This window comes from Acipenser ruthenus, chromosome 4, assembly GCF_902713425.1.
Source record: "Acipenser ruthenus chromosome 4, fAciRut3.2 maternal haplotype, whole genome shotgun sequence".
NCBI lineage: Eukaryota > Metazoa > Chordata > Actinopteri > Acipenseriformes > Acipenseridae > Acipenser > Acipenser ruthenus.
In genome coordinates, this window is record NC_081192.1 from 77,681,308 (window position 1) to 77,694,793 (window position 13,486).

The window sequence follows — 13,486 nt, forward strand, 5'->3', positions numbered from 1 at the left end:
AACTCCAGAACATGTGTCATTGTGATGCACACTGCAGATGCAGTGTTAATGTATTCAAGTTTTATGCTACTCGTGTCTCCGGCACGGAAGATGGGATCAGCCTTATGCTTAATGCTGTGTTACTAAAGTACCATTATGCCGTTCCTCTCCCCCCCAGGGAAGCACATTTCTCACAAACAGTTGAGGCAGTCACAATGATGATTTTTGAATATATCTATTGGGAACCACTTGGTCAGTTGCGATAAGAACTTGCTAATGACCTTCTTTAGCACACATTACTGATTGTCTCATAATCCGGAGGTAAATGGAGGCTGGCTGGCTGTCCGACCGCCTATCTGTATGTCATACTTGAAATGTGCAAAGCACATTCTTTAACACAGGTTATCGATAGTAACAGAATATTAGGGTCTGTTCACCATCTTTCTATTAAATATAGTTTTGAAGGTTACTGCTTTAGCATTTGCCTTGCAATCATAATGTTTTTGATGTCTATCAAATACTTAAAAAAAATTAAATAAATAAATAAATAAAATTAAAGAAATCAGTCAAGGGTTTTGTATCTGCCTAGCACAAATCTACTTGTTCAAAGTGTGATGATGCCTTCTGTGCAATGGATTTGGAAATGAAAACCCCAGAGGAGGTGAGTTACACTTAAATAATAATCATAAGAAAAATAAATCTCACCAAGCTTGACTGAGCCTCCAAAAAGCGATCCTTTATCAAACGCATCCTTCCAGGTAAATGTTAAACATAACTGAAAAATAAAACATACGTAATTGATAAGGTCCATTGCAATTTAATTCTGTCCCATATCAAGGTCCTTTTTTCTAATTCAATACAGAGATAACCCACATTTGTCATACCTGATTTTCAGAGAATGGAAACTTGGGTTCAACGACACACAGCTGATCATAGTACCTGTAAAAAAAAATATATATAATACATAATTTAAATATATATATATATATATATATATATATATATATATATATATATATAACATGTTGCATAATATTTGGATATTAGTCCCAGCACGAATACAAATATGAATTTTATACGCGACTTGTGGAATGTAATAAACGAGATCCAAAACCGTAAGTTTTTTCTCCTTCACTTTACAACATTTCTACGTTTGTTTTATTTGAAGTGTTTAAAGTTAAATTTCAGTTTTTGTTCAAAAAGGCACAAGTAAACCTCATGTTATTACTTTATGAAAACATATCGATGGCCACTGTTTACTGTGAAGAAACGGCAATGGCAAGGAATGAAAAGAAAAGAAATAAAATGCAGTGTCAACTTTATGTACTATTTATTTTGGGAATAAACAAAACAATGTTTAACTTGAGCTGCTATTTGGCATCCTTTGTTTTTTAGGTAATTCACTGGGGTAAAAGAAGGCCTACACAACTTGTTCTTTACTCCTGGGATATTGTTCTGTTTTAACGTGTTGCTTATTGTAAGGTCTTGCTGTAAAATAAAGGCACACACATGGGCCATGGCCACACCCCCTGCCCCTGCTGCTATGTTCTCTCTGCCTGTGTTCAGAGCAATATAATGCCTTTTATTACTTTTTTGAAAAATGAACAAATATCCGAACGAATATTTTAATTGTGAGCGCATATCCAAAGATGAAAATCCTGTGTTCGTCCCAGCACACACACACAAAAACACACACATACACACTTATAATCCAGGGTTGGCAATGGAACGTGAAACAAGCAATGAGATTGGTCGCGCAAGGTTCTAGCTGTCCGTATATTGGATGGATATATATTCTAAATCACTGCGCTGCCTCAAAGAATTTAAAGTATCAGACGGTAGCCATCTTGCTTTAACAGTTACAGATGTATAGCTGTAACTATGAAATTGAGTGACCAATTACCTGCAAAAAATCCCAAAGTAGTAAGCAGAATTTGGATGAATAACAATTAAATTAACTGGAAGATAGAGATAAAATAATATATTTAGCGGCTTGTAAACACTACAGAAACACAAAAATGGACAGACTTCTCGGGGCATTCGTATATTTGACGTATATGGACGCCCAGTCAGCCCATATTGCACACACACACAGGGCTATAAGTTAACGTTTTTGGCAGTTGTGAGGATTTGCTTCCTGCCTGGAAAGTAGGTAGTAAAATGGTCTTATTTCGGTAGTAGTTTATTCGACTAATAATTGCATATAAAAATTTAAAAAGTAAAGAACTACCTCCTGTTTTAAATAGACTGAATATCCCAAACTATCACATAGGCCTATATTTAAATCAGAAAATATTTACTGAAACCACCTTGTGCTCAACTAAGTAATGACATTAATGCAATTCCTTGTCGAAATGTATTTTGTTTTATCCTTCTACAAGTTCTACAAAAATGCAACCATATTTGTCATCTAAGCTTTTGATATGCCATCAGTACGGTTAACCAGGTTATGTTTCATCGGTGACTGAGATTTCGGTAACGAGCAAATCACACACCTATAAAGACAGTGATTTAAAAAAAAAAAAAAAAAAAAAAAAAGTAACGTGTGCCACATTATCATTGAATCCTGCATTGTATGGCCTTATAAAATGATAAGATTACAAATCACAACCAAGCTGTTTTGAAAATGAAAGCTAAATCCCGCTACATTTAAAAAGATTCATGCAACATGTCACACTAACTGGTATGTTCATAAATGTCAGCTCGCACCCTGCCTTTTCACTGGATTTTTAAATGCTGTACAATTTTTGAAGAAATTAACCAAGTAATAACAGAATAAGGAACATCAACCAATTAAAAAAAAAAAAAAAAAAAAAACAAACAACACATGCTGGGTTCGTTTTATTGTGTGGGTGAAACAAGGGTTAACATTATAACAAAACCAGATCAGCCATTCTCCATGACAGAATTAAATTAGCAATTTATAGCCACTGAATAAACATAATATCCTGCAAGGTCATGGTCTGTTATCTTATAAAATCATAATGTTTTTAACAGTTATTTAATTTTACTTTTGGTCTATAAAATAAACGTCACACCTTGAAATTGTATCCACATTGTTCTGGTACTGTAGGTGTGTGTACTCCACAGTGTGCCTCACGTATATCTACATGGGGCGGTACAAACCTCAGTCATCTGCAAATAGGGAAGCTCTATTAGCAATGGTTTCCCGCTTTAAAGATACTAATAATGTATGTGTTTAAAAAAATTAAAAAAAAAAATACCGATGTAGTGTTATTTTCAGGTACACGGATAAAAAGTGGTACATTATGCTGTTTTCGGTCATTTTCATATTAATTATTTTAATTTATCATATTTTTCCACCATTAGAAAACAGTATGCGAATATTTATCATATGCAATACATTGCGTCTTGTACATTTTTTTACTTGTCGTGAATTGTTTTTTTTTTTCTTTTTAGAGAAATTGATTGTCTGTTTCAAGTTTAAGTTTGCAAAAAATAATAATAATAATAATAATAATAATAATAATATGTATAATTAACTTAACATTTGTTTTGTGTTTTTAGATTTAGGACGCTAAATCAGACGATTTAAACTAATCTCAGGACAGAAATAAAATGTAGCTACTGTACTGTGTGCAAAGAAAACATAACAATTTAAATTCTCGTAGAGAATTACATTTATCAACTTTTTCCAACCGTTTTTGTGAATCATGGAGGAAAACATTTCATTAACTGAAGTTATCAGGTACATTTTTAGTACTACTGAAAAATACTGGAATGAATAACTTATTTTATTTATAAATATATGTTTTGAGAAAATAAAATAGAGAGTAGTGTCCATTATTGCTTATAAAGACCTTGAGAATAAACGTGTATTATGTCATTGCAGTCACTCAGGTGAAACAAAAAAAAGAAATGTTTGTATGGTTTCTGAAGTACTTTATAATGTCCCCCAGAGTGTTCTGAAAAAAAGGACACCATTTCCAAGATGCCACTGTAAAAAAAATTGATTTGTAGTGAATTTATAGGAAGTCTCTCAAATACAGCCAAAAAATGCCTGGTCCTGGGGGAGCATCCCACTGAAAAATGCCTGGTCCTGGGGGAGCATCCCACTGAAAAATGCCTGGTCCTGGGAGAGCATCCCACTGAAAAATGCCTGGTCCTGGGAGAGCATCCCACTGAAAAATGCTTGGTCCTGGGAGAGCATCCCACTGAAAAATGCCTGGTCCTGGGAGAGCATCCCACTGAAAAATGCTTGGTCCTGAAAGGGTTAAATAAGCATGTACCAGTTATGCACAGCTGCAAAACACTCATTAGAAAGTGAAAAATGTACCTCTTTTTCACTAGCGAAACTCATCAGGTCCCAATTCATTGCACATGTACCAAAATCTGACAAAGTATCACTTGCTGACATTACACAGGTCATATTTTGGTACGCATACCGCTTTGACGATGTACCACTTTCTAACACTACACAGGTAATTGTGTCACTCAGGATCGGTCATATAAACTACATATATATATATATATTATATATATATATATATATATTATACACATACACCTCTTCATCTCAAATATAAATAAAATATTTATATTCATATATACCAGGGGTGGCCAAGCTGCAGCTCTTCTCCACTTGTGTGGCTAGCAATGAAAAGCTAGAGAAGAAAGAATAAACAAGAAATAAAAAAGGAGTAAAAAACATGTTTGTTTGCTTTCTTATTTCCATTCGTGTTTACTGTTATTGTTCTCGCTCTTCTCGTCCGCAGCGCCATCAAGCGTGATGACCTTTGACACTCAACTTTCGTGACACTCAACGTCTGTGTATTGTGCTCACTTTCAATTGTAGTTCGTTGGGGTCTTTATCTTGTTTTTCAAGACCAGGGTTAATTTTTCTTATTTCTTTTTTTTATATTTACCAGTTCATTTCACCAAGAAAATGGCATTAAGTAAACTCACAACTAAGAAAATACAGTATGAGGATGAAAAATGAGGTTTCAAGGCAGAACGGGAAGAAGAATTTGCAACAAAACGCTTGCACACTACAAGGGAAGCAACCTGAAACGCCACTTTAAAAGTAATAACGGCAGTTTATCATCTGAATAGCCTCCTGGATCCGAATTGAGGAAGAAAAAGGTAACCTCTTTAAAATCACGTCTCAGCAGCCAGCAGATGCTGCGATCGGCATGTAGTAAAGAAGCTGCTGTAACAACTCAAGCTTCAAAAGCTAGTAAGCCAAATTCCATCTTCACACCATACAACAGAGAGGCGCATCTCTCTGATCAGTGCTGAAGTTGTAACCAAATGACTTGTGTAACTCACAGGCATTCAGCTTAGCGCTTGACGAGTCCACAGACAAACCCCAGCTAGTAATATTTGTTTGCTGTGTTTCATCTGATATGGATGTAAAAGAAGAAATGTTGGACTTGGTGGCTTTAAAAGAAACAACCCGTGGTGCCGGCATTAAGAATGTGCTCTGCGTGGAGCGCAGGATGCGCCCTATAGCCTGGAGGTCAGCAGTTCGAGTCCAGGCTATTCCACTGCAGACCGTGGACGAAAGCTCCCAAGGGGCAGTGCACAATTGGCCGAGCATCGCCCGGGTGGGCAGGGCTTAGGTCGGCCAGGGTGTCCTCGGCTCACTGCGCACCAGCAACCCCTGTAGACTGGCCGGGCGCCTGCAGGCTTGCCTGTAAGCTGCCCAGAGCTGCGTTGTCCTCCGATGCTGTAGTTCTGAGGTGGCTACATGCTGGCCTGCAGAGTGAAAAAAGCAGTAGGCTGACGGCACTTGAGGACCCACAGTGGCTTGCAGACCTCCTTGTGTATTTCACCGATGTCATGCAGCATCTGAAATGTCTGAACTTGGCACACCAGGTGCAGGGTTAGCTACTTTCTGACCTTACTCAGGCTCTCTTTAGTTTCCAGAACAATCTGAAGCTTCTTCAAAGGGATGTTAAACTGAGAGACTTTAACCACTTTCCCTGCTTCAAGAACATGGAAAGTTTCACAAAAACAAAAGTAGGAGAGCAGAAACTCAAGGAATACAACAGCAAATTGCAAGGATTGCTGGATGATTTTTGTGGCAGATTTGAAAACGTTTAAAAACCATGCTTTGCTTTTCTTGTAAATCCCTTCAGGTTGATGTAGTAAAGGATGGCTGCCCTATCCCTAAACCCCTGGTAACAGATACATCGGCTGTGGAAATGGAACTCCAGGAGGATGAAGGTCTAAAAATGGAGCACAAATCAGAGCCTGTAGTTGAGTTTTGGAAACAAGTTCCAGGATCAAAGTATCCACAACTCAAAAAAACGAGCATGCAACTTGCATCAATATTCGGCACAATATACTGCTGTGAGTCGCTCTTCTCAGTTTGTTAAATCAAAACACTGTGTGGTCCTGACTGATCAACACGTCACAGAACTCCTCTGTACTGCCCTGACAACATTCCAACCTAACTTTCAAGAGGCTCACTTCTAGGATGGGACCCCACTAGGCATCCATCAAAATGGTATGGTGAGTAGAATTTAAACATTTTTGTAAAAAAAGTGGTTTGTAGGCGCATGTTAAGATAATGTGAATGTTACAGTGCTGGTCTAAAGTGAAAATTATGTTTTGAAAGGTACTGTAATCACTTTCGAAATAAGCACAGTGCACCCGTCATAGATCTCATATCTGTCGGGTTTCAGGTTTTCCCGATGTCTTTTCTCCTCTCCTTTAAAATGGGCTTTAAATCGTTTGAATGTTACTGTTTCACTTTGATTTGAAAGTAGACTGAAGAAAATGAATGCAAACGAAAGCACAACATTAACAACCGTCTTGTTGGACACAATGCAATCAATGGTAATAACAATGTTATTTAAAAACGTTGCAGTTGTTAATGTTGTGCTTTTGTTTGCAAGGTTCTGTAAATTGTTAAAGGAGAGGAGAAAAGTCAGTGGAAAACACTGAAAACCAGAAGCCCTATCTGTCAAGAAAGTGCTCCTATGTATCAAATGGTAGAAAAAAGTGTTGTATAGCAGAGACCAGAAGGTGGCACTGCAGACTACCTGTCATTAAAAACCTGTTCACATACTCACGTTTTTCATTTCTGTGCTGAATATTGTTTTATTTACATTCATTACATTTTGTTTTAAACTGATCTTAGTTTTATGGATTCACAGAAATTCTAAATATGTCCAAATACTTCTTGGTCCAATGTTACTGTTTCTTGCCCTGTGGCTCTCGGACACATTATGATTTTGGTTTGCGGCTCTTTGGCTCTGCCACCCCCGATATATACCCTTAATTTAAGAAGCTTTATAAACAACATTTGGGAAATAACTGTTTCCACTTTATAGTATAAATTAGGCTTCTTATTTATGTTGCATACATGTGGATAGTTTCGGAAAGTTTAATGCATCTCTTACCAACATTTTTTTTGTTCACTTTACCACTGGAAGCTACTAACTGATTGGAAGGACTGAAGATCGACAGATGACCTCCGTTCTGCTGTCAAGCTAAGCACTCTTTTCACCTACCAAACTGAAGCAACGGATGTCACCAAACTGCTGAACCCTGGTGATAAGGGCCAAGCCTGGAAACGCTCTGCCTGGACTTACAGGGTGCCGTTCAGTCACTGAACTCACATTGCAACTACATAAAAAATGTCTCCTGTTATCTGCTTCCACAAACAGCTTAATGTTTCTAAAGACATGCCAAGTGGGTAAATGTGAGCACATTGAAAATGCCATCTTTAATGTAATTGTAACTATCACAAGGTGCCTGGTTGTCTCAGAGAATGACTCTTGAGCAACAGACCAAACAAAGAGGAAACTAGTGTCTTATGACCTCAATATGGCAACCAGAATTAGTCAGGTGAACTTTGTGATCACCAACAGATTTTAGCATGCAGTACTTAACCACCCTAGTCATATTTAGTCAGGACCACCAAGATACAAGTCTTTGACCTTGTGGTGTCAGCTGCTTTGTAAAATGAACTGCCCCAAAATAGGTCAAAGTTTCTTGCATGATATCCACGATCAAACCACACTTGGACAATCACAGAATATAACATTACAGTTTTGTTTTTTTTGCATTTAACCTTTTCCAGGGTTCGCAATTTTTTAATTTATTTTGTTTTTTTTAATCGGATTTATTTGATTTAATTCAGTTTTTTTTTTTTTTGTTTAATTATGGAATTTTTTTTTTTTCTTTTGTAGTACCATAGTTGTAGCTGTACAGTACCTCCAAACTGTAAATTTAAGGATGTTGGAAATGGTGGTTTGTGAATAGTTACATACCAAACTAAATTATTCAACCTTAAATGAATACATAAATAAAGCAAATTATGTATCATTATGGCATCCTCTAAATGTGAACTACAAGAATTTAGTTATGGAGTATGCCTGAGAAAAATACTCCTCACTCATCCCAGTCACTCTTATTTTACTTTTCTTTCTTTGAGTTCCTCTTTCTGTGTCAGTCCAAACACACACAGTTGTTACTTAGAACTACTCTGCTGTTTAGTGTGTTCAATTGTTAAAGCTCCTGATTGCACCAATACAGAAACCTGGTTTCAGCGGGTCTTAACACAGTGCTCAATTGTCTATTTGGGACACCATTGCACTGTCATCAGAATCACGTCGGTGAATATGTTAATGATGGGGCAAGCTCTCTATAATAGGGCAAGACATGTCTTCAGAATACCATTTCACTGCAGTTTTTTCGTTTATAGACAGTAAGAGTTTAAGATGTTTGTGTTAATAAAGGGTTTTTAAAACATACTTTTTATGTATTTTCCTTGAGAAACTATATAAAATAGGTAGTAAATGAAAATTATTGAAATCAATGATTTTTATTTTAAAAAATCCAAATGTTTGAAATCTAACGTGTTTGCAAAAGCAACCTGGAGCATCTTTCAGACTTCAGAGCATGACAAGAATTTACAGTGTTTTTTATTGTATCAAATAAAATTCAGAGAAAAAAAACAGGCTACCGTTTTCTTTTAGTAAAGGCTGGGTTAACAGTGCATACAATCAATTATGGGATATAATACTATCAGTTACAGGGCTCAATTTTTTTAACAATACAAAACAAACACTACAAGCCACAAGCAGAAGTTTTTGTTTTCTTTCTAAAAGAACAAAAAGGCATAGAAAAAGAATCCACAAAAGCAAAATTCCATAAAGATCAAAGGACAACCAACCATTCTACTCAACAAGGCATCCCCCACTGCTCTCACTATTAAAGAAGACCAATTGCTCCAGAGACTATCAGGTTTTTAGTGCAGTCTTAGTTATAATTTGTTTTATTGCTGCAAACTTTTAATCATGTTAACGTTATATCATAATAGATGTTCTGTTTACACATAACCTCCGTCTGTATGCTTGGGGCTTTCCAATTCTTTTCACGCAGTTCATATGCGTTTCTTGGACCTTTGTTTCAGGTTCCGGTAGTAATAAATAGGTCTGCATACATGTGATATAGTAATAGCCTACAAGCCTTTACATGTTTAACTGCAGTTTGAACAGAAATCTACATAAGGATATTGAGAAGAAATTATTCAGAATAGTTAGCATGTTGTGTTTGTGTTTTGCGTTAGGCTATTTGTCCGACACGAGTAAGTTGATGCACATTATTATTTCCTGTTTCTTTGTAGTCTTATTGTAGTATCAGGTGTGTGCAATGTTTGAAAAAACTTCTTGTCCAAGGGACAAAATGCTTGAATAATCTACTTGTCCTTCTTAAATCTACCTGCCTCCTCCCTGTTGCACAAAACATACACAAAACAGTAGAATACAACTTGTAGGATTTGGGTTTTATTTAACAGTGAACACGATCGATTAGTGATTAGCAGGGGTGGATCTAACTGGTCGGGTTCACTAAATTCTTCAAGATACACAAAAGGTTCCGTGACCCCGTCTTACCTCAACAAATGAATAACATACTTTAAGGAAATGTTCCTTTCAGCGAAGTGTAGAACACATTTGCTAGTAAATTTAAGTAACATACTAAGAGTACAACTATAATAAGCAGTACTTGGAGTTATTCAAATATAAAAAATAGCTTCTGCCTGTTTTTTCCCCCCACTCTCTCTATAAGCTGAATTCAACTCCTGGTGTACAGGTGTTTTTGTTTGTTGCACCACAGATACAAAATCATTGCCAAGTATTACTGCTGCTTTGTGGAATTCAGATTTGTCTTGACGTTCTTTCAGTTTTGTAACTGCTGAACCGCAGATTTTTTAAAAAAAGTGTATAACCTGTCAAGTTTCTCTGCATATTTTATTGATTTTCTACCAAAATGTGTGCAATATTTACAATAGGTTCCATTAAATTCTGCAGACAAAAAATATATTTTTCCTTATGTTTATTTCTATTACACTGTGTAACAATTTTTTTTTTTTTTTTGGTTCCTGGGTAGTAAGTGTTATTTCCTAATTGCTTATGCCTCAAAAGTATAGAAAATGGCTATTATTCCCCACAAACTTTGCTTTTGTGACCAGGACAGAGATATTTTGAAATGTACCTATTTTCCAGAACATTCCAGATGGATTCAGTGCTGAGTAAACTTGGAGTAACTTCTAGAACTTTCTAGAACTTTCCAGTAATATAAATAGTAGTATAAATACAGGGGCCTTAAGCCCACCAGTTCAGTTTAGTTCCAGCTGCCTAAGTGGATACATATCTGCATTTTTCTGAGATGGCATCAAGGTCATAGGAGACTTCAAAATGGTGGCATTCCTGATGGGTCTCCAAGGCGGTTTTACCAAGTTTCCCTGCTATCTTTGCCTTTGGGACAGCAGGGACACCAAAGCGTACTACCACAGGCGGGACTGGCCACAGCGGACCGAGTTCTCTGTGGGGAGGAACAACGTCAAGTGGGAGCCACTGGTGGACCCCCGGAAGGTGCTGATGCCACCACTGCACATCAAATTGGGCCTTATGAAACAATTTGTCAGAGCTCTAGATAAGGAGTCGGCAGCCTTCAAGTACCTTCAAGACTTCTTCCCTAAGCTGTCTGAGGCAAAGGTCAAAGCCGGTGTCTTCGTCGGACCACAGTTAAAGAAGATCCTGGAGTGCAATGAATTCCACAAGAAGCTCACTAGTAAGGAGAAAGCGGCTTGGAACAGCTTTGTCGCAGTGGTTCGGGGCTTCCTGGGCAATCACAAGGCCGAAAACTATGTGGAGCTGGTTGAGACTATGGTGAAGAACTACGGCACAATGGGCTGTAGGATGTCCCTCAAAGTCCATATCCTTGATGCTCATCTTGATAAATTCAAGGAGAACATGGGAGCGTACTCGGAGGAGCAATCGAGCGCTTCCACCAGGATATACTGGACTTTGAACGCCGCAACCAAGGACAGTATAACGAGAACATGATGGGAGACTACATTTGGGGGCTGAATCGTGAAAGTGATTTACAGTATAATCGTAAATCTCGAAAAACTACTCACTTCTAAATCTTTTGTAGTCATTTTTTTATTACTTTAGTATAAATACATGTTAATTTGGATTCATATGTTTTTTTTCTGACTATGTGAACAAAAAAGACACAAATTCGCCCGTTTTCTCGTTGGAAATAAGTAAATTTCAAAATATTACTGTCCTGGTCACAAAAGCAAAGTTTGTGGGGAATAATAGCCATTTTCTATACTTTTGAGGCATAAGCAATTAGGAAATAACACTTACTACCCAGGAACAAAAATTGTGTTACATAGTGTTATATATATATATATATATATATATATATTTTAAACAGTGTACAACATTTTCCAGCTATTTTTCCTCATCTAACATCTTGTCCCATGATGGCTAACTGGAACACTGCTGCAGCAGGGTGATCCTGGTTTCATACCCTGTTGACTTTCTTTTTTTTGGGGGGGGGGGGGGGGGGGAGACAGTAACATTACTATTCTCACTGAAAAATAAATGCATAAATGAATTAATACATAACACATTGCCGTTAGATTTACAATCTTATTTTAAAATAATAATACACTGTTGTACTGATATATCAGCATTTCTTCTATCATTATAAATATATTTGACAATCTTCATGTTTTAATAGTTTCACAAACAATGGATTGTGAATGTTTAATAAATATATTTTAGCCCATCATTTATTAGGCTTAATTGTGTAAATGAGTTAGCTGCCTAAATGACTTTTAATGTGAGGTGTAGTGTGTGCAATGCTGCTGCACTGCAGTTCAAATTAAGTGCCAACCCATCTGTTACTGTACTTGTATGTATCAGTGCTATTCACCTGCCCGGTAATCGAATTACACCTTGGTGTGGCCCTCACTAGATACTGTAATACGTGACGATGACACATATGTTGTTCCTGGTTTGTCGTCTCCATTTGGGATACATTTTTATTATACAATAACTTCCTCTTAACAAAACAAACAAAAACAAAAAAGGGGTTTCCTGTTTTGAGTTTACAGTATACTTGGTGAAAGCTTTCAACAATATTAAACTAGTTTGGTTTTTAAATGTCCCCTTCGTCATTATGTTACATTTATGAACAAAAGAAAACACTCGGCGAGTGCGTCAGAAAAAAATAGTCCCAACTGAACACCGTAACAAGCGGTAACTACCTGAAGAAAAAAAAAAAAAAAATGACGCGCAAATGTTTACGGTAACGACTTAAAACTGAAAAATTGCTAACAACTTTGCTGTTACTTTTTATCTGAATTGGCACTGTCATTACTCTTGGCTAATGGCCCGAATCAGCAGCACTGGTGGTATCCAAAGCACAGTATATCATTTGCTATGATATTTTACCAGTGGCTGTGAATCAAATTTAAATAATAACAATAATAATCCTGGCACTAGCCGACACTCAAATGATCATTTTTAGTTATCACGTAAATATAAAGACAATGCAGGTAAGCAGGAGGCCCAGAGAAAGTTATGCTAATAATATTCACAAACAATATATTGCGTACCTTTCTCAGTGTAAGTTCTGTGTTTAGCCCTACTCTTACAGTCGCTGAGCTGAACTTTACGCAAGACAGAACTCACCTCAACAGAATCTCCAACGAGCTTTCATGCTTGTCAAGCGGCCTCCCCACTGCACTTTTCCGCAGCTTGTTCAGTTCTTCCACGGCTCGGACATACTCCCCCTGGTCTTCCCCGGCGGAGTAGGTCGCGCAGATGAACTTGGTCAGAGGTTTCACCAAGTCCACCTCAGAGGACTTCTTTAATGGGACTGAAATAAACGTCGCCATTCCGCCTCGCTAACAAGAAGATCAATCTAGTTCTGATGAACAACAAACCTCAGTACTTCCTGGGTACGGCTGAAAACGTCAGAAGACGTCTGCGTCTGCGCGTAACTCTGTGACTGTTTTAATGGGCGCGCGAGCTGAGGTGGGAGGATGAGTAAGGGAAAGTTTGACACACTCACGAGAGAGGCACCAACTGTGAACTGTTCTGCCATTAAGAACATCGACTGCGTGCAGTTACTGCAAGAAGGTTAACATCTCTGGAGTTTATTACGGTATTTCTAGCGTAAATGGCAATGTTGAGCTAAAATATATATATATATATATATATATATATTT

The 13,486-nt window shown here is 37.2% G+C and overlaps 1 protein-coding gene across 4 annotated transcripts in view; it reads right to left on the minus strand.

Annotated features, from left to right (window-relative positions):
- Positions 1-13,249, minus strand: part of pdcd6ip (programmed cell death 6 interacting protein) — a 29,756-nt gene extending 16,507 nt beyond the window's left edge. For 3 of the 4 annotated variants that reach the window (XM_059022846.1, XM_059022844.1, XM_059022843.1), the window contains exons 1-3: positions 12,948-13,249; positions 864-918; positions 685-754 (exon numbers count right to left, since the gene is read on the minus strand). In XM_059022846.1, the coding sequence (XP_058878829.1) occupies positions 685-754; positions 864-918; positions 12,948-13,153 (331 nt within the window). In that variant the 5' untranslated portion in view covers positions 13,154-13,249. The remainder of the gene's footprint in view (positions 1-684; positions 755-863; positions 919-12,947) is intronic. The other variant, XM_059022845.1, reaches the window with a different exon arrangement.
- Positions 13,250-13,486: the final 237 nt, after the last annotated feature.